At 43.0% G+C, this 26,526-nt stretch overlaps 1 protein-coding gene across 1 annotated transcript in view; it reads left to right on the forward strand.

Annotated features, from left to right (window-relative positions):
- Window positions 1-26,526, forward strand: part of LOC114566651 (polypeptide N-acetylgalactosaminyltransferase 10) — a 113,584-nt gene that overhangs the window by 82,666 nt on the left and 4,392 nt on the right. Inside the window, exons 5-9 of the mRNA XM_028595292.1 lie at window positions 3,698-3,883; window positions 5,708-5,891; window positions 10,456-10,573; window positions 17,284-17,391; window positions 24,631-24,852. Of these exons, the coding sequence (XP_028451093.1) occupies window positions 3,698-3,883; window positions 5,708-5,891; window positions 10,456-10,573; window positions 17,284-17,391; window positions 24,631-24,852 (818 nt within the window). The remainder of the gene's footprint in view (window positions 1-3,697; window positions 3,884-5,707; window positions 5,892-10,455; window positions 10,574-17,283; window positions 17,392-24,630; window positions 24,853-26,526) is intronic.

Raw genomic sequence — 26,526 nt, forward strand, 5'->3', positions numbered from 1 at the left:
AAACGTGCCACGCGGGACACGATCCTCGGTCTCCTGGGTGAGAGTCCTGTGTTTGACCCATCCATAAAGGTCAATACCCAGCCCTAGATAAGTCTGTGTAGCCACAGGGCTATAAGGCATCCAGCTTCATACACAGTGGTCCAGGAATTATTAAAATGACTACAGCAGTGCTGTTGGTGAAGGGAATAAACCACACACACAGCGTTGATAACGACGCAGGGATATGTCACTCACTGCAACTCTTTCATGTCTGTTTTAATAGTTCTGGAGCAACACTGGCTGTTTGTGGATGATACAAATATGAAAAGAGCAGCGGCCTTACCTTTTTTAATTGGTGGGGTAATGATGTAGAGAATGCATATTGTAAAAACAAATAACCGCGTACGCAGCATGTGCGATGGAGCGCGAGCGTCTGCAGAGTCACTGTAAACAACAGCTTTGGTTTGTGTTGCAGGAGACAGACGGCTGAAAACACTGCTGAGTCATGTCTCTCTGGTGGAGATACACTTGTCACATGTGTCTGTTTGTAGAGATGTTTTTCCTTCCCTGTAATGATTCTGATGAACTTGACTTTGCGTGCCAGCAGATTGCGGAGTACTGATCCAAAACCAATGTATTAATTATTATTATAATGGCTGTACTTTCCCTGTGTGGATGTGATGCGATTGCTCTCCTTGTTGTACGGCCTGGCTCAGGTTAAACAAATTTGTACAATAGAGCTGGGCAATATATCAATATTATATCGATATCGTGATATGAGACTAGACATCGTCTTAAATTTTGGATATCGTAATATGGCATACGTGGTGTCTTTTCCTGGTTTTAAAGGCTGCATTACAGTAAAGTGATGTCATTTTCTGAACTTACAAGACTGTTCTAGCTGTTCTATTATTTGCCTTTACCCACTTAGTCATTATATCTACATTACTGATGATTATCAAAAATCTACAATATTGTTGCGGTATCAATATCGAGGTATTTGGTCAAAAATATAGTGATATTTGATTTTCTCCATGTCGCCCAGCCCTATTGTACAACAATAGGGCATTAAATGCAAATGAAGTTCAACATAAACTTAAAATCAGGGAGATGATGTATGGGATGAGAGTGAGATAGATAGATAGATAGATAGATAGATAGATACAAACAGCTGGGCTGTAGTTGACCTATTTCATTGTGTTGTTTCTGTCCCAGCTCTGGAAACGGTAGACAGGATGAAACATGGCCTTGAGTCTGGCTGCACTTTTTTTTTTATTGACCTGTCAGAACTGGCTTGACGTTTGAGCAGAAAGATTTACAGGCTCCATTTAGGGCAGGATTGATATCTTTTGAAGGCAGCTCTGGGGAAAAGATTGGAGAAAAACGGGTATGTTTTGGCCCGCTCTTTGATTGATTAATGCCTTCTTTCAAATCTTGCTTTGACTTTTCTTTCTTTCTGTCTCTATATTGTTTCACCTTCCAGTACGTCTTAGCATAGTAGGTGCTGTTTTAGCAGAAGAAGCTGGACATTTGGCTGACATCTTCCTCTCTGTTGAGTAGGCCTAGGTATCGTTCACAAATATTCAATACCGTTCCCAATACCATGACTTCGATAGCGGTTCCTAAACGATGCTTTTTTCGATACCCATTTTTTGAAACAATAATAATAAATTGCAACATTACAGCACAAATCGGGAATCGGCCTAGAAAATTGTAATCGGTGCTTGTCTAATCTTGGTAGAAGCATGCTGCGTGCTTATTGGCTCACTGATGCTGATGAGACTCCTTAGCTTTTGAAATTGGGTATTTAATGACGAGGCATTTTTCGATACTCAATACTTTAGAGTCAATTCGGTCGGTGCCTAAAAAGTACTGAATACAGTACCCAGCCCTACTGTGTATGAACTGAACTGACTCGTGTGTTGCACCAACAACTCTGACTTTCAGCAAGAGTTTTGAATGTAAAAAAAAAAAACCTATTCAAAACCTTTGCCTTGTGTGATTTACTCACAGACAATGAAGTGAAGACATTATTGGGCCACGCAGTATCTGTGTTCCCTGATAGGGCATTATGAATTTTGTCTGCTGAAATCACTGCAATTTGAGAAGAAACACTTCTCCATTCATTTTTTTTATTTTTTTCTTCCAACTATTTTTATTTAATTTTCAGAACAAATGGCATACATCAATCAGGCAGTGGCGAACGAAGCATAGGAGAAACCGCTTTGTCAACTCCCCCCAAAATCCCGCACCCACCCACAACCCAACCGAGGTCAGGTCCCAACCAGACAGGGACCGACACCGACAACACAGACCCATACACAGACAGACACACGCCAGCAAGGGCGCACAATATCCAAAAGACAAAAAAAATATAAACAGATAATCAAGTACATAAACAAATTAAGAGAAATGCAGGAAGATAGAGAGGAAGGGGGTGGGGGGGGTCCATTTTGCCAAAAGGCTTTATGACCGCACTTGAATTTCATTCCTCACACTTGGATTCTGTCTCTTTAGGGTAACATTTGGTCTAATGACTTCAGTAAAGATATTTTAAAAAGTGTGTGAGTGCAGAAATGTAAGTGAAATGCTTTATTGCCCAGTATGGGTGAGTGTGTGCCCGAGGCCTCCGGGGAAACATTTCAGCGTGGAGCATGTGGCATCGGCAGATGTCTAGTTCCATGGTGAGTGCTAGCGCGTGGTCGTGAGGTTTTGTCATCTCTGGAAGCAGCAGCTTTCTGAAGCGGTGCTCTTTCATGTCCCTACGGCCTGATTTACCTAAAGTGTGCGCGCAATGATACGTTTTTTTTTATTTATTTTTTATTTGCGAAACTTTACAAAACAAGTTATACATTTTTTGAACAATATGGCATCATATACAGAGATAAACCTTTACATCCAGGGAACAGCACAAATTTTTGATAAAATAAAAGATAAATAGCAATAAAATAAAATATAAAAATGAAAAATTGAGATGGGCACTTAATACATAATGAGAAAAAAATTGATATATACATAGGAAACAATATAATGGCAATATGAAGAGGAATCAAGGCTATAGATCACATTTCCTTGAAAAAATCTTGCAGTAGATCAACTATATAAATAATTTTCTTTTTATTAATAATCTGGATAGACTCAAAAAAGTTCCGGAATTCAATTCTGAAGTGAGCAAAAGCTGGTCGAGATTTAGAAAATTTTGCTTCATGGATATGATATTTACCTTGTAGAATCAAAAGGTTGACAATTCTGTGTAATGTTTTGTTTTTTTTGTCGTTATTAAAAATAACATCTTTTGCTTCCAATTTAATTTCATGGTTCTGTTGAATATTTAAATAGTTTTCAACTTTTTTCCAGAACACCACAGAATATTGACACTCCCAGAATAGATGTATATTAGATATAATAGTTTCTTCTTCAATTTTACAAAATTCACATTTATTATCCACAGCCGCAAATCTTGAAACAAATTTGTTTGTGGGATAAATATTTTGCAGTATTTTAAATTCATTTTATTGGGGATAACAGATCTATACGGTAGAAGCCATGTTGATTCCCAGTGAATGTTAGAATATAAAGAGTTCCAAACAAATTTCCCCCGTGCAATGATAAGGGGTTTGAACCTGTTGTGCGCTTTCGGTGACGTCAATACCCTCTATAATACGCGGGTGCCTTCACCATTTGGATTACGTCCGTCTCTGTCTCCGTCTCTGTACAGAGCACCTGAAGGCAGCGCTGGAGGAGTACATGATGCGCTTGCCGAAGGTTCGCATCCTGAGGACCAAGAAGAGGGAGGGGCTGATCAGGACTCGTCTGCTGGGAGCCGGCGCCGCTAAAGGAGAAGTCATCACCTTCCTGGACTCCCACTGTGAGGCCAACGTCAACTGGCTGCCTCCACTGCTGGGTGAGCAACTAAACGCACATCACCCGCACCCATCAACCAAGCATATAAGACACTCAGTGCTTCCCAGCCTGGCGGTCAGGAATGCAAAACAAAATCTGACTTGATTTAAAAGGATACGATAGAAACAATTAAAATAAACTTTCCGGTTTCAGATACTTTTGTCTTAAAGTGCTCATATTATGCTCATTTTCAGGTTCATAATTGTAATTTGAGGTTGTACCAGAATAGGTTTACATGGTTTAATTTTCAAAAAACACCATATTTTAGTTGTACTGCTCTTAGCTGCAGCTCCTCTTTTCACCCTGTGTTCAGGTCTCTGTTTTAGCTACAGAGTGAGACATCTCACTGCTGTAACATCTCTGTGGTCAGTTGCACATGTTCAGTAGCTAGGTAAGGACTACCTGAGCTAGCTAGCTGTTTCTCCAACTTCGACCTGTACAAGGCAAGATTAGCCGGGAGACTTCTTCTAAACGAGGGCGCACTTCTAACTTTGCGTGGAAAACCTGCAGAACAGGGACATGAAAGTAGTTTGTAATTTATTTTTTAGATTAGGGGGAATTTGTGTGTGTTGTAGCAGTGCCATTGAGAACCAGCATGCTAGCGCTAGCATAAATCGTTAGCCCCCTCGTTTCGACGTAGAAAGCCGTGCCGATTTGGACCAGCTCACCCAAAGACTGAAGGCAGGACACATTCAGAAACCGTATCTCACTCAAAACAGCATGGATGGGGTTTTTCAAAGTTTGTATGCCTGTGGAAGCACCAGAGACCCAACATAACACCCAGAATCCCCAAAAAAGTGATATGGGCTTCTCAGGTGCTGCGAGCAAATCCCTCCCCCCAAGTAGCAGAAGTAGCAGTGCTTCGCCTTCTGAGAATATAGTCCCCAGTATGTATACGGTTAGAAGATGGCTGTGTGTCATGTGACTTTGTTATTAGTACACGCTGTGACTATACAAATCACAACATGTAAATAGGAACATCCTGGTGTTATTTTGTCACTTATTGGGAGCAGTAGGCTAGATGGAGCCGGTTACCTCCAGGATCTGTGCTAAGCTAGGCTAGATGGAGCCGGTTACCTCCAGGATCTGTGCTAAGCTAGGCTAGATGGAGCCGGTTACCTCCAGGATCTGTGCTAAGCTAGGCTAGTTGGAGCCGGTTACCTCCGGGATCTGTGCTAAGCTAGGCTAGTTGGAGCCGGTTACCTCCAGGATCTGTGCGCAGCTAGGCTAGTTGGAGCCGGTTACCTCCAGGACCTGTGCTAAGCTAGGCTAGATGGAGCCGGTTACCTCCAGGATCTGTGCTCAGCTAGGCTAGATGGAGCCGGTTACCTCCATGATCTGTGCTAAGCTAGGCTAGATGGAGCTGGTTACCTCCAGGATCTGTGCTAAGCTAGGCTAGCGGTGGGTGCGTCAGATAGAGGAACGACACGCGCGGAATGAGAAGAGTGTATGGACTTATCTGGGGGATACGGGGAATAAGACAAAGTCCCAATAAGTCGCCATGTTCCTTTAACTTTTCTCAAGTCTTTTCCTGTGCCTCTCCAGGACTCTTAAAAAAACTTGAAATGAAACTGAGAAGGGAACATCGTGCTTTGGCCGAAGAACTGCTCCAAGCTGCAGTCTGTGAAGACGAGTCCCGAGTAGACTTTTTAACACTGGCACATTTACAGAAATGTTGATTAATGTGTGTTGTCCTTTATAAATAAAGAATAAGAATAAAGGCCCCCCCCCCCCAAAAAAAAAAAAAAAAAAAAAAAAAAGCTTTTTGGAACGACTTCTCTACGCCATCTGTTGCCATTAACCGTTCTCCTCCTGTGTCCCTCAGACCGAATCGCCCAGAACAGGAAAACCATCGTGTGTCCGATGATCGACGTGATCGACCACGACAACTTTGGCTACGAGACGCAGGCGGGGGACGCCATGCGAGGGGCTTTTGACTGGGAGATGTACTACAAACGGATACCCATCCCTCCGGAGCTGCAGAAGGACGACTCCAGTGAACCCTTCGAGTGAGTTATTCTATCACATGTTTGATATTTGCAGGAGGATTTCTCGTGTTTGGTGTTTTAAGCCCCCAACGTCTAGGATAGGCACTAGGATTAAGCAAGGGTTAGGGTTAGGTGCCTTGAAGTAGACTGTTAGGAGGTCAGGGTTGTTTGGGTTAGGTGCCTTGAAGTAGAGGTTTAGGGGGTCAGGGTTAGGTGCCTTGAAGTCGACGGTTAGGAGGTCAGGGTTTTTAGGGTTAGGTGCCTTGAAGTCGACGGTTAGGAGGTCAGGGTTGTTAGGTTAGGTGCCTTGAAGTCGAAGGTTAGGAGGTCAGGGTTGTTAGGGTTAGGTGCCGTGAAGTCGACGGTTAGGAGGTCAGGGTTGTTTGGGTTAGGTGCCTTGAAGTAGACTGTTAGGGGGTCAGGGTTGTTAGGGTTAGGTGCCTTGAAGTAAACGGTTAGGGGGTCAGGGTTAGGTGCCTTGAAGTCGACGGTTAGGAGGTCAGGGTTGTTAGGGTTAGGTGCCGTGAAGTCAACGGTTAGGAGGTCAGAGTTGTTTGGGTTAGGTGCCTTGAAGTAGACGGTTAGGGGGTCAGGGTTAGGTGCCTTGAAGTAGACAGTTAGGTCAGGGTTGTTAGGGTTAGGTGCCTTGAAGTCAACGGTTAGGAGGTCAGGGTTGTTAGGGTTAGGTGCCTTGAAGTAGACGGTTAGGGGGTTAGGGTTAGGTGCCTTAAAGCCGACGGCGCAGCGCTGCCTTGATGTCACCATTGGGGGCTTAAAACACCATCGAGCGAGGATTTTATTCTGATTATCGTGTTCTCATTTATCACGCTGAATGCCAAAAGTTTTGATTTTGAACTTTTGGTTGGAGATATAATCCCTCCACCTAGTCCTGGGTCTTCCCCGAGGCCTCCTCCCAGCTGGACGTGCCTGGAACACCTCCCTAGGGAGGCGCCCAGGGGGCATCCTTGAACCACCTCAACTGGCTCCTTTCAACGTGAAGGAGCAGCGGCTCTACTCCGAGCTCCTCACGGATGACTGAACTTCTCACCATATCTCTAAGGGAGACGCCAGCCACCCTCCTGAGGAAACCCATTTCGGCCGCTTGCACCCTGGATCTCGTTCTTTCGGTCATGACCTAGCCTTCCCAGCCATGACCCAGCCTTCATGGGTAGGAATGAAAACTGACCGGTAGATCGAGAGCTTTGCCTTCTGGCTCAGCTCTCTTTTCGTCACAACGGTGCGATAAATTGAATGTAATACCGCACCCGCCGATTCTCCGACCAATCTCCCGCTCCATTGTCCCCTCACTCACGAACAAGACACCAAGGTACTTTGCCTGGGAACGCCTCGGAATCCCCCAGTCGGAGCTGGTTAATGTAGCTCGGGAAAGGGAAGTTTGGGGTCCCCTGCTGGAGCTGCTACCCCCGCGACCCGATACCGGATAAGCGGACGAAGATGGATGGATGGATGGATGGACTTTTGGTTGGATGGAATAAGTTCTTCCATTTTGTCACCTTGGGTTAATTGTGATAACCTGACTCCGCCAGATGGATCGCTTTGCATTTGCTCGGCATATCCATCTGGGAACTTTCCATTGGAGAAATTTTTGGAAAGGGGCGAAAATCCTGGTTAGCTGATTGGATAAACCATCTGTCTATCACCACCTATGTTGGTGATAGACCACGAAACTACGAAAATAGTTGACATCAAATGGCATCATCAATTAGTCGGGTCTTTGTTGATGGTGATGCACAAGCACCTTATACTCATGTCTCTACGATTCCAGATACTTAGCGCTAGCTCCGCGAATTTGAGTCTACTTTCACTATAATAATTCCCTTGGTTGCAGTCCACAGTGTTTCCTTGGACTGCAACAGGAAATAAACTGTGACACATTTTGTGCATTTTTGGTTTAAACTGTAAAATGGCAGCCCAAGCGATAACTTTCCACCCCAGTGTCCTTCCTCGACAAGCAGCGTTTTTGACGGCAGGTAACCTTTAAGTTTGTGAATGCCGGAATAAATAAACTGTACCCCAGAGACACATTTAGTTATTTGTAAGGCCATAATAGCTCTGTGTGTGATGCCAGGCACTCCATTTGTGAGCCTTGAGGGATTAGTCAGACAACATTTCTCCGTGTCTGGATGCCAATGACTCTTTGGGCGTCCTGGGAAATACAGTAGGTATCATCAGGCGAGCGCGGCTGTGCTGCAGGGAGATAAGAGACCAAAGGAGAAGAAATGGGCTGCAGAACAATCAGAATCAATCCTCATTTCGTGAATTAGTCTGCTCTTCTTGTCCAATGAAATGACCTTCATCAGTGCAAATCCAATTTGAGTCGCAAAGATTTTCATTTTCATTCTGATTGACATTGCCGCAGCGGAGAATGAGGCACGCCGGGATGGAAAAAATCCATATTATAGGTGTGTGTGTGTGTGTGTGTGTGTGTGTGTGTGTGTGTGTGTGTGTGTGTGTGTGAGAGAGAGTATGATTTTATTCCCATTCTCATGCTTCCATCCCTGTCTCTTGTCAATGCCGTCACCTCTCAGTCTTTCTTTTCTTTCTCTTCGTCTCTCTCTCTTTCTCTCTCTCTCTCATCCCTCCTTTTGGCTTCAATGTTTCATTCAGCAATAAGCTCAGGCCCCCGACGCTCTTTCTCCTCTAAGGTCAATGGACTGAAATGGACAATATCAAATGGAGCTTTTCTAATTAAATCTAAATTGTTGGTCGGAAAATCCATGGCGCACATGAGTTCAATCTTTTATTTTTTCTACCTTCAGTTTCAGTTAGACGCTTACCAAAGAACAGTGACTAAAGGAAGACCAGCAGGGATTTTGGAAACTTATACCCGCTCCGGGCAAATGTTGTCAAAACACAAGCAGCAAAACGATGGTTTAAATCAAGAACTTCTCATCCAAAGAAAAGTGAGGAAGAGTACAAATCTAACCAGACAGAAATACCTTTTTTCCAGACATAAGATATAAATCTTTTCTTGAGTTGTTTTGTCAGAACATTTGGCACTGTTAAGCTACTTTTTGTTTTTACTTAAGAATATGTAATATAGTTGCACAGAATATAATGTGTATATATATATATATATATATTAGGGCTGGGCGACATACATCATATACATACATCCATATTGTTGTGACGATATTATAGGGATTTTTTTTACGATGAGCATTTTCTTTTTCAGCTACAGTATATACTGACTATGTTTACGTGTATGCACAAAAACAGTGTGATTTTAAAACAAATCTACCGTTCTACATATGATATCCCCTCAAAATGTTTCACAACAGATGTTGTAGAGTTAGAACGTGCTTGTTATTATCAATTTATCAATCAATTATTAACGTAATTCTACGTCACGATATCTCGATATATGATTAATCGCGATATGATTCCATTGAAAAGCGATAAATTATCATTATCATATCAATATCTTCTGCTACGTTTCCCCCTCTCATGCCCCCTGCTCTGGCATTTCCCCCTCTCATTCCCCCTGCTCTGGCATTTCCCCCTCTCATTCCCCCTGCTCTGGCGTTTCCCCCTCTCATTCCCCCTCCTCTTGCATTTCCCCCTCTCATTCCCCCTGCTCTGGCATTTCCCCCTCTCATTCCCCCTGCTCTGGCATTTCCCCCTCTCATTCCCCCTCCTCTTGCATTTCCCCCTCTCATTCCCCCTCCTCTTGCATTTCCCCCTTTCATTCCCCCTGCTCTGGCGTTCCCCCCTCTCATTCCCCTGCTCTGGCGTTTTCCCCCTCTCATTCCCCCTGCTCTGGCTTTGTTCACACTTGTGAACCATTTTGGTTTGGAATCTGCGGGGTTGTGTTGCAGTCTCAACGGCCGCCAGCGATTAATTGCGATTCAAAATTTGAATTGATTGACAGCCCTATATATGTATATATGTGTGTGTGTGTGTGTGTGTATATATATATATATATATATATATATATATATATATATATATATATATATATATCATTTTTATATGAATAAAGTCAATTGAAATGGCTTCCAGAAAAACATCCTGTCACCCAAAAAGCAGTCCCTGAACACCAGCTAAACAAAGTAGTTGCTAAGCAACAGAGCAGCAGCAGTGTGAGCGGTGACTCAGGGTCGCTGCATTACCATTTTAAATCAAGAGTGTTTGTCTGGTTTGGAACAGAGGCTCACTGTTTGACCACTAATCACTATTTCTGTTGGCATCCGCCCAGGACAATTGTGATTGGTTTAAAGAAATGGCAATTAACCAGAGCACATATTTGTCCCATACCGGAAGGCTGTGTGGACTAGCCAGACCCTCCTCCGCAGCGCTGTGGAGGAAGGTATCCAACTATCTAGGTAGGTCCTGGGACATATCTGCATGTATTTTAAAAAAGTGACAAAAATGTCAAAAGGCAACAAAAACTTTGTTAAAAAAAAGTGACAAAAATGTAAAAAAAAAAAAAAAAATAAAAGGTAATAAAAGCGTTGAAAAGATTGTCCAAAAAAAGTTACTTAAGCCCTATTTTGATTATTGGGGGCATTGTTACCCTTTGTCTCTACTTGTGTGTGACAGTGTGTTTGTGTGTGTCCTGCAGGTCTCCAGTGATGGCAGGTGGACTGTTCGCCGTGGACAGGAAGTGGTTCTGGGAGCTGGGAGGATATGACACGGGTCTGGAGATCTGGGGAGGAGAGCAGTACGAGATCTCCTTCAAGGTGAGAAAAATGAAACACGCCGGCACCATACAGTGCACTGCCCATAGCGATTTTTAGGATTTTTTAAGTGGGGTGGCACAGGGGGGACCAGTAATTGGAATACAGCATAGAAAATCTGCTTGGAAATATTGGATAGGATAGAAGAACACAATGTAATTCTGCTAAATAAAACATTGCAATCATTATTAGTTTCAATTGATTTCATTTTAAACAAATTGTATAGCCCAATACACATTTTCTATTGGCACAGTCAATTTTTTTTAAATTCCAGTGGCCGGTTAGCTCAGTTGGTAGAGTGGGCGCACATATGCAGAGGTTTATTCCTCGACGCAGAAGGCCCAGGGTTCAAGTCCTTCCCCCTCTCTCTCCCTTTTCCTATCTCAGCTTTCCTATCCAATAAAGGCAGAAGGGTCTTCAGAAGGGTAAAAAAATTCGGCAACTTTCCCTCTTTAGCGCCATAGCAACCTTAAACACCACTTGCTCTACCTGTTTGCCGCTTCCTGTTTGGTGCTGGGTAGAACACACCCATTCACACGATTTACCTTCACTGCCAAGACTTAAAACTCAGGATAATATCAAACACGTTTGATTTTGTCGGAAAGTCCAGACGGGAAACAGACTGACTGGGACTGAGTTGTATGACCTCACGCCCAACGATGGAGACGACGGGAGACCCCGACTCTAGCAACTTTCAGGGGTTCATTCTGATATCGGACATTAGTCCGCGACAGTGGAATCGCTTGAAAATTCGTTTGGCGTGAAGTCGGCGTGAGTTTCATCTAAAAGCATCGATGTTATGACGTTGAGTTGGGTTTGAATGCAGAAGAGCGTGTGTTCCATATGTTTCCTCCTAATGTTTAATTTGTTCACCCACAGCTCAGTAAGTGAGCAGCTACAGAAAAGCCCATGAGACTTTCCTCATTACGGTTTCAACTCTTGTTTCAGTCATTTGAGCTAAACATACTCACTCTCCACATTAATCATACTCCGAACAGCATATTAGATTATGCTTTTGTCTGCTGCTTCAATATGAATTATTCCGTTGCGTAGCCATAACTGCTTGTGACTTGGCCAGCATGTTAAGACCTCGTTACCTCCCCCACACCCCCCCGCCCTGCTGCCTTTGTCAGCGGGCTCTGGACAGGACGGCCCGTCACAATAATTGAATTCTGGTCTGAATGAGTAAGGGCTTTTGACGTCTCACTCAATTAAGCACAAAGGCCACTGCTGGCCAGTTTGATTTGATCTGACATATTTGTGTTAAACACACCTTCCAAGGCAATCCATCAATTTTAAATTGCCATTACGATTTTTGGTCCCTAACGATTAACTAACTAACAACTGACTCTTATTTTGTTTTTTGTTCTGAATGAATGAAAAACTAAAACAAAGTTGAAACAGGAAAAGTATGAAGGTATGACCTGTTTTCGCTGTTGGTTTGTTTAACTGCTTTTTTTTTTAAGTTCAATGAATACATCTTCTCCGGAAAAACAATGAGTAATTGTGTTAAATAATCGCGATTTCAATAATGACCAAAATAATTGTGATTATGATTATTTTTTTTCAGAATCGAGCAGCCCTTTGCTGCTACTTAATATTAACAAAATATTACAAACTTGAGGCCCGCGGGCCAAATCCGGCCCCTCGCAGGTTTTGTTCTGGCCCGCATTTCAATTTAGGTTCACAATAAATTTTGGCCCGCCTAGTTTTTTGGTGCTTTTATTTTATTTTTGGTGCATTTTTGGTGCATTTTTGGACACATTTGACACCTTTTTTTGGGCAGTTTATGCGCTTTTTTTCAATGCTTTAGGCACTTTGTTTTAATGATTTGGATGCTTTGCTCAATGTTTTGCCACTTTTTCGGAAGTTTTTGATGCTTTTTACAATGTTTTTGTCACTTTTTAAGACAATTTTGCTGCTTTTTTTTCGGTAATTTTTCCAACTTTATGAGGCCCAAAATGTAAGTTGAGAAGACTACAGTATAGGAGACATGGAATAATACAGTCAAAATATTTGACTTTTTCTCTTAAATAAACACATATCAATAATCTCTATGTGTCTGGCCCTTGGTGTGATTCTCATTTTCCAGCGTGGCCCTCTGGGAAACTGAGTTTGACACCCCTGCTGTACAGGGTATGACAGTTGGGGGAACTTGCTTTGTTTTATCTAACGTTAGCACCGCTCCATAGAATGTATAATATTAATGGACAGAGCATGTGTGACGTCACCCATTGGTTTGTGGAGATGTGACGAGTTTAGACTAGAGGGAGGAGTGAGGGAGGAGCCACATTATGTTATACACTTTCACTGGCAATCACATCATAGCCACGCCCTAAAACACCCCCTGCTTTATCGCCGATTTTAAAATCAACAAGGACATAATTAAAAAAATTAACATCATTCTATGTTGCAGAAGACTTAAAACTAGCGATTGAGACCATAAACTCATTTATGAAAATGTTTACTGAGGTAATAAATCAAGTGAGAAGTGGGTCACTTTCTCATAGACTTTTTCTCAGAAACCAAACTCCTTTTAGCAACCGCACGTGTCGCCCCCTGTAGGAAGTCAGATATATTGCGGGTTTAAGGAGTCTCCCCCTGCTGGTAGTCAGATATAATGCAGGTTTAAGGAGTCTCCCCCTGCTGGTAGTCAGATATAATGCAGGTTTAAGGAGTCTCCCCCTGCTGGTAGTCAGATATAATGCAGGTTTAAGGAGTCTCCCCCTGCTGGTAGTCAGATATAATGCAGGTTTAAGGAGTCTCCCCCTGCTGGAAGTCAGATATAATGCAGGTTTAAGGAGTCTCCCCCTGCTGGAAGTCAGATATAATGCAGGTTTAAGGAGTCTCCCCCTGCTGGTAGTCAGATATAATGCAGGTTTAAGGAGTCTCCCCCTGCTGGAAGTCAGATATAATGCAGGTTTAAGGAGTCTCCCCCTGCTGGTAGTCAGATATAATGCAGGTTTAAGGAGTCTCCCCCTGCTGGAAGTCAGATATAATGCAGGTTTAAGGAGTCTCCCCCTGCAGGAAGTCAGATATAATGCAGGTTTAAGGAGTCTCCCCCTGCAGGAAGTCAGATATAATGCAGGTTTAAGGAGTCTCCCCCTGCTGGTAGTCAGATATAAAGCAAGTTTAAGGTGTCTCCCCCTGCTGGAATTCAGATATAAAGCAGGTTTAAGGTGTCTCCCCCTGCTGGACTTCAGATATAAAGCAGGTTTAAGGAGTCTCCCCCTGCTGGACTTCAGATATAAAGCAAGTTTAAGGAGTCTCCCCCTGCTGGACTTCAGATATAAAGCAGGTTTAAGGAGTCTCCCCCTGCTGGACTTCAGATATAAAGCAGGTTTAAGGAGTCTCCCCCTGCTGGACTTCAGATATAAAGCAGGTTTAAGGAGTCTCCCCCTGCTGGAATTCAGATATAAAGCAGGTTTAAGGAGTCTCCCCCTGCTGGACTTCAGATATAAAGCAGGTTTAAGGAGTCTCCCCCTGCTGGAATTCACATATGAAGCAGGTTTACGGCATTTGCAGCACTTCGCCGAACCGGATGATTTGTCCATTAATATTTACAGTAGCTGTAACAAAAGACGCTCTCGGCTGCTTTTTGGAACAAAAACCCTGCCGGCTTTTTTATTTATTATTAAAGTGCCCTAGTCAACTCTTACTTGGCAAAATAGATGCCAAGTGTGAACATAGCCTGAGTGTGTGGATGCTTTTTTTCCCCATTAAGTTTTCTAGTCTGTAGTTCCAGCACCTCAGCTAAATCTGATACCAGTTGAGCTGTGTTTTTTCTTTCTTAATTTGTTACTTTTTATGAAAAATGGATAAATAAAAACTTATTTTTCAAAAGAGATGGAAGTGACAATCTGTGCCATGGTGTTTTTAGTCTTCATAGTTTGAGGTAGGGCTGCACGATATGAGGAAAATATCTAATTGTGATTATTTTGACTGATATTGCGATTGCGATATGATTCACGATATTGGAGGAGATTATCATAGTTTTACCATTATTTTCATTTACATTGAAAAATATAAACATTTAAATAATTATAGTGGGATTTTTGCAAGGATCTGTACCAGGCCGGGACGTCTCTGCAGCGTAGGGCTGGGCAATATATCAATATTATATCGATATCGTGAGACTAGATAACGTCTTAGATTTTGGATATCATAAAATCGAAATATACAAAGTGTGGTCTTTTCCTGGTTTTCAATCCTACATTATCTTCGCAATATCGACATCAAGGTATCACAACATCATGATATCTGATTTTCTTCATATCGCCCAGCCCTACAATACTGTATTCCGAATGGATTGACACATGTTTTCCCTTTTAACAAATATTGCTCCCCACCCTGCAATTTGGATATTGCACTGGTCCATATAGCGATTTGGATAAAAATTGGATTAATGTTGCAAGCCCTAGTTTGAGGTGAGCAGATTGTAGAGGCTTGTGTGGTCGAGGCGAGTGATAAGACTTTCAATTGCATCTGACCGCGCTGAAGTCCAGCTCTTGATCCCTCCCGCAGTGAGGCGCCCCCGTCATTAAGCTCAAGTGTTTCTGAGTCCGGGATCAAGACGATGGAGCAGCAGGTCCGACCTTTACCTTCAGCGAGATGCGTAGAGGGTGGATTCAATCTTTTATTTCCCCCGATTCCGTTTGTCCAAGCCGGAGTGGTGCAACAAACCTGACAAGGAGTAATTGAATTGAAATAGCAGCCAGCTGATGTCCACTCTGGAGGATCAGGAAGGGGCAGTGATGCAGAATAACAACAAAGTGACTGGACATCATCAAGTCCTAAAGGAAAGTGCATCAGTCAGGGAGAGAGTAAGGGTACGAAAAAACAATCGGAAATCGTATGCAGGGTTTTCGCCGCCATTATCAGGTTTAGGTGCAGCACCTATACCGAAATAATTAATGTAAGTAAAAGACTTTTCTCTGATCTGATGATTGTATTTGGACTTTTTAAGCTTTAAGTTTTGTCTTTAAGCTTTTTGAGTGTTATTTACTGTATTATCTGCTCTAGCTTTTCCGACATTTTAGACACAGATATGGTGATAATAACAAAACGATGGAGAAAAAGACTCAAAACCACCACAAAGAGACACAAAGCGACAACCAAGAGATGCCAAATGACCACAGAGACCCAAAACAACCCCAAAGAAAACAAAAAGGACCAAAAAGGGACACAACACTACTACACAAAGACGCTAAAACCCACAAAGACACAAAATGTTTGGGGGAAATTGCATTTTCTAAACATATTTACACAAAAAAAACACCCTTATATAAACAGACAGTATATAAACACAGATATACAGAGGAGTAAGGTATGGATGAATAGAAGTGACATATTGCACAGTTTGACGACAACGAGTTACATTTTTCTTAGAAAACAATCAGATTTTTAGAAATGTCTCATGATGTATTGTCTCTAGAAGTGTATTAATCAACTTTTTTTGTTAAAGAAGGAAAAGAAAATCACAATACTTGATACAATCGAATCGCATTACTTCTAGAATCGCAATAAATGAAAATCGCGATACATATCCAATCGGCGCCCATGTATCGTGAAAGAATCAAATCGGGACCGAAGCATATCGTCCCAGCCCAAGTAAAGAGCAACATTATACTCTCAGTATTTACTTACTGTTCTTCCCCTGTCTATCAGAAGGACCCCGAACTCCGACCTGCACTCTCCATGAAAAACCTGTAAATACAAGTCCCAGTGTTACTTGCTTCTGTACTGTGACGTATTTCCTAGTGAAACCGTATATATTTGAGGTGTGCAATCAAATCCTTCGCATTTGATTGCATCGCTAAAAATTGGGCGGGCTCAGAGTTTAGCGTGATACTGAGGACTGTCCCCTCACCTGTTGATTCTGTTAGATCAGGAAGACGGCGAAAGATGCTGCGGTGCCGGCAGTACATGCAGATAAATCACGTTCCATCCATCCATCCATCCATCAATCGCAAGACGATTGTGATTGGTTTAAAGAAATGGCAATAAACCAGAGCACATCTCCCATCCTGGGATGCTGCATGGACTAGCCAGACCTTCCTCCGCAGCGCTGTGGAGGAAGGTCTGGCAATGCGAGACCATCTCATTCGCAACCACTCTGTCACTGCTGTTGTTTGCTAGCTAGCTAATGAATCTGTAGTATGGATGTAGCTCACAGCTCTGTGCTGCTAGCAGTTGCAGATTGATTGACAGGTGGATGTCATGATATTATTGGTTGAAATGTGGTTCGTACTAGCTAACATAAGCACTTATTGTACTTTTTTTTTTTACAGGAAGAAATCATGTTTTGATTTTTTTATGTAGTTTTTTTTTTTTTTTGGCATATATTGCTGAATAGGTGCAAAAAAAGACCGGGCATGTGATCTAGATGGGTTAAAAAAACATTTAATCTGGACTTCAAGCTTTTACCTAAGCTAACAAGCTCTTAGTATATCCAGTTCTAGTCATGAGTCTGTGCTGTACGTCTCTACTCTCCGTCCTTTCATCCTTCTCTCATAGGATGCACGACCCAGTCAGCAAACCCTGCCAGCCTGTACACACATGCTGTCATCCTCCCACTTCTTCCATATTTCCCTTATCTTTACTTTCTTACCTTCCCATTGCTTTGACCTGATATGGTGTTTATCTGTGTGTGTGTGTGTGTGTGTGTGTGTGTGTGTGTGTGTGTGTGTGTGTGTGTGTGTGTCTCTCTGCAGGTGTGGATGTGTGGTGGTCGGATGGAGGACATCCCTTGCTCCAGGGTGGGACACATCTACAGGAAGTACGTCCCCTACAAAGTTCCTGGTGGAGTCAGCCTGGCCAGGGTGAGTCTCCGAAACAAAAGGAAAATGTTTTATGTTTCTGTTCAAACATATCGCGGTCAAATGTAGAGATTTTCCAATAGAGATAACAATATGGGAAAAGCCTCTGTTACTGCCTAAAAGTCAGGTAGCGGTATTGCGAAGTACTTTAACCACTGATGTGTGTGGCCAACTTGCACGATACTACCTCTCTCCACTTAGCCAAAGAACGTAGCTTCTAAACTCTTTGATTTAGCAAACCGGTTTGCAGTCTTCCACCATTAGTGACGGCAACTTGTGACGAAACTATGCCTTGCGTAGTCTAGTTTATTCGCTCTTAACCAGTTAATGGAAACGCTTCTAATTCGCATTAGTGGTTGCAGAATCCTCAGCATCAGATATCACCAACTTTTATAGTACTGCATATTTGAGCCCTTTGTGTCTCCAGAGGGAGCTGTACCAAGTCTGATACCTTGCCTCGAGTTATTTGACTTGCGTCAGCGTTGGTTGGGGCGGAAGACTACAAGTTAGAAAATGGGGGGATCTATTTGAGTGGACTAAAGGCCCGGCATACCTGCTGCAGGCTAGCGCCACGAGGCTACGCTAGCTACTAGGGCTGCACGACACGAGGAAACTACGTGATGTCCAATAACTTTGTTGAATATCGCGATAATGATATCGCGTGCAATAAATAAACGGATATTAAAGTGTACTCAGTTCTGCTGCTTTCAGTATTCTGCTAAAATACAACAAACTTCTTGTTTAATTTAAAACAAATGAAAGGCAATCCTTTCCAAGATTCTTTTATTGAAAAAGAGCCTTTCGCAATGTGTATTTATTTATTTATATCACGATGATGATTAAAAAAAAAACAATGTATTTTGCAGCCCTACTACATACACACCCAAATTGCCGACCAAACTGTGACTGAATCAAACCCTATTGTCTGTAATATACAACCTACAGTTCTCCAATAATATATTATTATTATTATTATCCTATAATATGAGCTTGAATCCTTAGACACAGAATGAGAATTCTTTAAAAATAAATGTTCCTCTGGCCTTTAGCTGAACTTGATTTATTATGAATGACTCCGCCTCAGTCGGACACCTGGCTCTGTTTGGCTTGGCTGAATATGTAATTAAACCTCTTGGCCTCAGTTTTTGCCTCGCCGGTCTGACCATTAGCCCCCGTGTGTCCTTCTCCTTCTTTAAAAAATGGGCCTTCTGCTTTAGCTGACTGGTGCTTTTGTCTGGCATTTGTTAGGAATGGATGAGACTGTAGCCAAGATAATTATACCGTATATCTTGAGTAAAAATAAGGGGTGTCCCCAACAGGGATGGGTCTCGAGAGAAAGCTCCCAGTTAGCTAAAATGCCAGTTGTGGGGGCATGTTCTAAAGAGTGCCTTTGTGCCTCTTTACAGACACAGAATGCAATTAAAATGTCTGTGCAACATGAACAGGGCCCTTACGTTTTCAACTTAGACATTGTGAAGAAACCATTTCAAATTCAAAGTTAGTACGGTAACCTTCCTCTTTTTCCATCGGTCGCTTCACCGAAAGCCCAGAAGAGTCGATCACGGAGGTCATGCCTTTGCGACGAAAACTTGGAAGTTTATTTCCCCCTCAAAAATAGGTAATTGAGCACTGTGTAGTGGTTATGACCATATCAATGACTATGTAACTACACGGAAACGGTCCAAATGATGCTTGTGGCTTGCACAGTAATAGCGTTACTGAAGGCTAGCTCTAGTCTCGTGCTGAAGTCCCGTGGGAATTCAGTTGTTTACCATTTCCTGCAACAGGTCAAAATCGGCCGGATTTCTCCTTTTTAGCAGCTGGTTCCAAATTCCTCAAAAGCCGGAAATCAATAAAGTCCGAGCTTATCGATACTGCTAACGAGACTAGTGGATCATATCACGTTACGTCTAAAAATTGATATGTGCGTGAACCGGAAGAATGATTTACGAGCACTGTGTGTGCGTAAAGACCATAGTAGGTAAAGACTAGCCTTGCCACCGCAAATCATTCAAAACATAGTCGGACTGGGCCACTTAAGCCCGAGCATGTCATATACGATAAAAAACACCATTGTTTTGCGGGGTCTCTTTGCAATAACTCCTAAACTGTTACAGCCGAGAATGATACACTCCATGTCCGTAATTTAGGAATTTTCGGTCGTTTATCGCTGCTAGCTTTGATGCTACGCGCCGATTTTGTTTTTTCCCCATGATGCTCTGGGAGACCATTCTGACCAATCAAAAGCTTGTTTACGTCTTGTCGACCAAGGGAAGCCTTGTCCGCCATTAGAGATTACACACAACTTGCATCTTACTTTGGATCATCTTACTCTTTCAAAGCGCACCCACACTTTAGATTTTCAGTTAAAAGTTTAAATTCCTGTCATTGGGGGGACTGGATTTATTCACGCGCTTTGAACAAATGTATTAAAAGCTTCTTTCTTTGCACATTTTTATGTACAGCATTACATGTTGATATATTATAGATTATAATATTCTGTATGTTAACGTAGTGGGAGAACACGGGTAGTTCTATGTCAAATCCAACATTGAGCAGCCCCATATAGCCAAAATAGCATGATCCTCACCCAAGGGTAGAGGGAGGACGAGTCAGCATGGAGGGAGATGGAACCACTGAACTCCATTTCACTTCAACTGGAGAGAGAAAGTTTCGCTGCAGGCTGTGATCTATGCTACAGAGACTCTGAGTGTGTGTGTGTGTGTGTGTGTGTGTGTGTGTGTGTGTGTGTGTGTGTGTGTGTGTGTGTGTGTGTGTGTGTGTGTGTGTGTGTGTGTGTGTGTGTGTGGCTGGAGGGTGTTTTTCTTTACATCTGTACTTCCAAAGGCCGGAGGATTTGTAGTTCTACTTCCCTGGGAGGCTCGCTGAACCTGTATTTTCATTCATTTCACCATCCGTACCTCCAAGGCTGTGACCATCTGTATTCTCAGACGTGCGTCCGTATCTCAGAGGCCGACAGACTCCGTGTTTTTTTCTTTTTTTTTACTCCTTCACACCTCAAAGGCTTCAGATGGATGGATTTCCCGTTGCTCTGGTGTAAATCTTTCATGTCTGCAATTGTCTGCGCTTAAAGAGCCTGTTGAAGAAGCTGTCTGCCCTGCAGTCATCATCGCTTACAGTTTCAGTCACTTGCTTGTTTTTTTTTTTTTTTTTTTTTTAATTCCACGCAGCTGCCTGTAATCTGAGTTTTTGCAGTTAAGTCCAAGTTGCTCTCGTTGAAGAAACCTTGTGACACAATATAAATGCAGTCATAAAAAGACAGTTACAGATTAAAGAAGAGCCATAAAAAAGTGCAGTTGTGATAAAAAGCCTAAAGGTACTTATCATCAAAATGCAAATGCACAGAATCAGCTCCCAGGCCAGCAAACATTTTGGGACAGCTGTTATTCGCTCGCATTGTGTACTGTATGTAGGCCACAATAACAGGCAAATGATACACTATGAGGAAGGTTTCGGGATATTTCTATCTGGACTTTTCTTCTCATTTTGTTAACCTACAATATTTCCTGAAGTTAAAATGATCTGTCTTTTACGCACATATTTTGCACAGTTCACACAGTTCCTTGGCACTAAGAAGTGGTCTTGTCAAAAGCCTTAACACCACATCTGCAGGTGGCTCAGTGTTAAAATGGAGTGGAACTAAAGCCCCTTTCACTCATGCACTGCAAACTTGAACTCAACTAGACATTACCCGGCGGAGCAGTATGTGAAAAGGCAAATGTCCAAATCAGTTGGATCGTACTTCAAACGGTCTGTACCCTGCCAGCTCCAGAGGACAAAGTCTGTGTAATGTCAGATGGAGCCCAGAGTGTGAGAATTCACAGCGAGCGAGTTTGTGATGCTTACACAATATTGCTTTTTTCAAATTCTCCACGTTATGCCCCGCGCTTCTATTATCATTACGGTCAAAACTGCTGCAACATGAAATTGTTTCTGTATAGAAAATGTTAAAAAAAAATTATTCAATTCTTAAGAACCAAATTAGGAACCGGCTCCCCGACCTCCCACCCAGGTGCCACCCCTCACGTAAACGGGAAGTGAGAATGCGTGTTATGCAGACAATCTCCTCTTGTGAGTTACATGTGTAAAAAAAAAGGGAAACATTGGACAGTTTTTGGACTTGATTTGTTGTGCATTGTCCGGAGTTCGTATGTTAAAACAACAAGAGACAACCCTGCTTCATATTCTTCACTTTATTTAAATCCAGACAGCTAGCTAGACTATCTGTCCAATCTGAGTTTTCTGTTGCACGACTAAAACTACTTTTGAACGTACACGTTCCACCAAAACAAATTCCTTCCCGAGGCTATTTTGCAGAGGCACCGTTGTTCCGTAAGGCGCTTAGCGCTGCCCATGACGATTGTGATTGGTTTAAAGAAACCAATCACCAATAAACCAGAGTACGTTTTTCTCCCATCCCAGAGTGCTGTGTGGACTCGCCAGACCTTCCTCCGCAGCGTTGTGGAAGAAGGTCTTTTAATGCGAGACTATCCTAACAGAATCTTTATCTGCTTCCTCCAACACTTCATTTAAACAACTATATACGATGCTTACACTGAGCAAAATTTTAATATTGAAACGGACACCACATTTTCATGGCTTTCAATTTTCAACATTAACTAACACACAGAATGTTAAACACATTTCCCAGTATTGCAGGAAGACATTCTGTATATGCTGTTCGTGGGGAAAAAATTAGGGAATTTGTATAAATTAGGTTCTGTGGCCTGCCAAACCAGACTTGTGGTGTTCATTCATTCAGTTCAAAATGAAAGGTACAGTAAGTTCTCGGTCTGATCGGTGTGTGGTGAGAGTAAAGAAAAAGACTTTGTCTTTCATGAAGCCAACCTGTAAAGTAGCACATAATTGAGTTCAGTGTTCTATCTGCTTTCATGACTAGAGACAAGTTGCTTGTGTTTTTTTTCCATCTCTCCTCTTCTGGGACAAGATGACAGGTCCTGTCTGATGACTGGCCGCCTTTCTACTGAGTGTCTTTGATCATTTTTGTCATGTCAGATGAGTCAAAGCATCGAGCGTGGCAGGATGCACGGATGATGTCTCACTGTACTCTGTGTTTCAATGAAGACATGATGTCCACAAACCGACTTTCAAGTCAGAGGAGTTTTTTTTTTTTTTTTTTTTTTTTACTGTGTGACACGGTGAGAAAAAGCTAATTTAGCATCTTCGATGATTGGCATTAATACCACATAACACGTATGTCTCAAAGTCGAGGTCTTGCACATTTTGATCCCGCCCGCATATCAATCATAGGTTCACAATAAATTTTGGCCCGCCTAGTTGCGCGCCAAACCAGAAAGACTGGAAATTGTTTTCAAACTGCACTTAGGCGGAACTCAAAGTCGAGTTTGACTCAAAGTCGAGTTTGGCAGATTCGCCGACTTTTAGATTTAGATCTATATTCAGGCTTTGAAATCGTTTGTTGTGAGTCGGCTGTGTGGTGGCCTACTTTTAATTTGTAATCAGAAAGCAATATTTTACTTTATTTGCTGAACTTTATGATGGCTAAGGAACTTTTTTGCTGACTTATTAGGGCTTAATGTTGACCAAATTGCATGTGAAAGGGCTATACGAGTAATGCAATAATACAGTCAAAAATATTTCCCTTTCGATTAAATACAAGCATGTCAATGTCTGGCCCTTGATGTAATTCTCATTTTACAGTGTGGCCTTTAGTAAAGTTGAGTTTGACCCCTCTGGCACGACATATTTCTAACAAGAGTATAATGACTTTAGCTGGATTTCCTACAAGATGTTCTCCAACGAGAATCACTTTGCCATGACCTGGCTCATGAGCCATGACAAAAGACAAGAGATACAAGAAACTAAAAGGTTTAACATTTATTTACTGAATATAACAAGAACTCATAATGAAGTAACAAGAAAGAACTAAATACACAAGAAAGTTACACTGAAGTAATGAAGAATGAAAAACTATTAACCAGGCCGAGGCCAACTAAACAGAAGCGTGGTGCCGGCTGGATGAAGAGCGAGACTGAGCGCGTTCACAGCCAGATCTTAAGGACTCCTGGGAGACTGGCCAGGGGCTCCCAGTTGGCGCTGATTTGGCACCGCCCGTGGACCTGCAAGGCAGCACGGAGAAAAACCAACAGAGACCGAGAGACAGCAGGCCCTGCTCTAGCAGGAAGCCGTCAAACTCAAAATCAGTGGTGGTTTGAAGGAGTGGATTAGCACTGAGCTCCAACTTGTCACCTCCTGTAGCGAGGTTTATGGTCGCTGCGTTGCAGTGGTGTAGTCTACGTGATACGCAGGTATACCCACTAAGAAAGCTCCAGGATTTCCATATACCCACTTAAAAATGCCCAATGACACACAACAACATACTTTCCATGATATGTTTGATATATTTTGAATTGTCATCTGTGTTTTTCTTCTTCACACGGGCTAAATAAAGGTATTTCCACCGTCAATTGGTGCACAAAAGTGTATCCGAATGGAGGAATGGGGGAGGACACCCAGACCCATGCCCGATCAGCGGCAACTAGGTCTAAGTGACGCCGGGGGTAGCGCAGCTCATAGTTGGGCGCCACCGTTCTTCCCCGTAGGAAATCAAATGGAACGGCCGGCGCAAAGCGGATTTGCCGCCTATGATGAGGAGGCTTTAGAGTAGATTAATGGCTTAATGGTGTTTTACGCCCCCAATGTCTCCTTCCAGGCAGCGCTGCCACCGTCGACTTCAAGGCACATAACCCTAACCATTGCCTAATCCTAGTGCCTTCCAAGGAGACGTTGGGGGCTTAAAACACCGATAAACAGATAAATGCTTCGCTTCCGCTCTCTTCTTCTTCTCTACTACTTCTTTCGTATTTACAGATTATTTTGTCTCTATGTCCTCTGGTGTTTGGGAGAATACGGCAACTAACAATGCGTTGAGCGTAAACGTCTCCGTGCATGCTCGTAGCGCGCACGCCATCTACAAAGGCCTGCGCGCGGTGTCGCGTGAAGCATTTCCAAAACTTAACTTCCAATCCTCGTAAACAACAACTTAAAGCTGCACTGATCAATATATTTATATTGCCAATGGATTTAATGAGTGTAATGTGAGAGGGCTTTCTCATAGATGCAAATTCATGCAAAAAAAGTTGACAACTGTTACAGGCCTACTGCGAAGAATTACTTGTTTGTAGTTTCGTTGGAATGAAAACTTTAGCTTTGACCAAGACTCTTTCACTCTGATTTCAGAACCTGAAGCGTGTGGCGGAGGTGTGGATGGATGAATACGCCGAGTACGTCTACCAGCGCCGGCCCGAGTACCGCCACCTGTCGGCGGGCGACATGGCGGCCCAGAAGGAGCTGAGGAACCGCCTCAACTGCAAGAACTTCAAGTGGTTCATGAGGGAGGTGGCCTGGGATCTGCCCAAACACTACCCACCGGTGGAGCCTCCTGCTGCCGCGTGGGGAGAGGTACAGTCCACTCATACTCTAGGGGGCTTTCACTCCATCCTCATTTAGTTTGTTAAATCACACTACAGTTTGTTTGTTGATCCGTTACCATTATTTGCTTCCTGATTTGCTTCCTGATTCCGATGCCTGAACTTTCGTATCGGCCGATACCGAGTGATACCAGTGTGTCATATTTTTCAGGCGAAGCATTGTTACTTGGGCGGAGTTATTTTTACTCCAACTCTGAGCGAACTCTCCACGGGGCTTCTCAGGTGCTGCGAGCAAATCACTCCGCCCCAAGTAGCAGAAGTAGCAGTGCTTCGCCTTCTGAGAATATAGTTCCCAGTATGTATACAGTTAGAAGATGGCTGTGTGTCATGTGACCTTGTTATTTGTGCACGCTGTGACTATACAAATCACAACATGTAAATAGGAAAATGTTGGTGTTATTTTGTCACTTATTGGGAGCAGTAGGCTAGATGGAGCCTGTTACCTCCAGGATCTGTGCTAAGCTAGGCTAGATGGAGCCGGTTACCTCCAGGATCTGTGCTAAGCTAGGCTAGATGGAGCCGGTTACCTCCAGGATCTGTGCTAAGCTAGGCTAGATGGAGCCGGTTACCTCCAGGATCTGTGCTAAGCTAGGCTAGATGGAGCTGGTTACCTCCAGGATCTGTGCTAAGCTAGGCTAGATGGAGCCGGTTACCTCCAGGATCTGTGCTAAGCTAGGCTAGATGGAGCCGGTTACCTCCAGGATCTGTGCTAAGCTAGGCTAGATGGAGCCGGTTACCTCCAGGATCTGTGCTAAGCTAGGCTAGATGGAGCTGGTTACCTCCAGGATCTGTGCTAAGCTAGGCTAGCGGTGGGAGTGTCAGACAGAGTTACGACACGCACTGAGATGAGAAGGGTATGTATGGACTTGTCTAACTCTGGGGGGTACAGGGAATAAGCTGAAGTCCCAATAAATTGCTGTGTTCCTTTAACAACCGTATACTACTATCCCTGTATGGATGTGATATGATTGCTATCATTGTTGTCAGCCTAGCTCGGGTTAAACCTTTCGTGAAACATGAACAAACGCAAACAATGAATGATTATCCAGTTTGACAGTCAGTCATAACGGCAAAAAAACATGAATTAACTACTCGTAGATTTTCTACATTACGTGGTATTGGATTTGTGCATAAACTCCAGTACTTTATGATACCGATACCAGCATTTGAGGCAGTATCGGCGGCATACTGGTATCGGAACATCTCAAGATGTGAAGGCAGAAATCGCACTCGGGTGTGCACCAAAAGTGGACCAAACAATCCAATCCAATCCATTTTATTTATTATAGCACATTTAAAAAACAAAGGTTTACAAAGTGCTGAACAAGAGGTAACACACAAAAACACATATACACATAAATCAACATACGATCACACAGTTCTCATTTTGGGTTAAAAGCCAGGGAATACAAGTGAGTTTTAAGACGAGATTTAAAAGATTTGAGGGTCGGGGCCAATGTGACCTGTGGAGGTGTAGCTCATTCCACCGTTTAGGGGCTGCAGCTGAAAAAGCGCGGTCGCCACCTGGTTTTGAACCTGGTTTTTGGAGCGACCAGCCGAAGTTGATCAGCAGATCTAAGGGACCGTGAGGGGTGTAAACTTGTAAGAGGTCTGAGATGTAGCGAGGTACCAAACCATTCTGTGG

Source organism: Perca flavescens, chromosome 13 (genome assembly GCF_004354835.1).
Source record: "Perca flavescens isolate YP-PL-M2 chromosome 13, PFLA_1.0, whole genome shotgun sequence".
In the NCBI taxonomy this organism is placed as follows: Eukaryota; Metazoa; Chordata; class Actinopteri; order Perciformes; family Percidae; genus Perca; species Perca flavescens.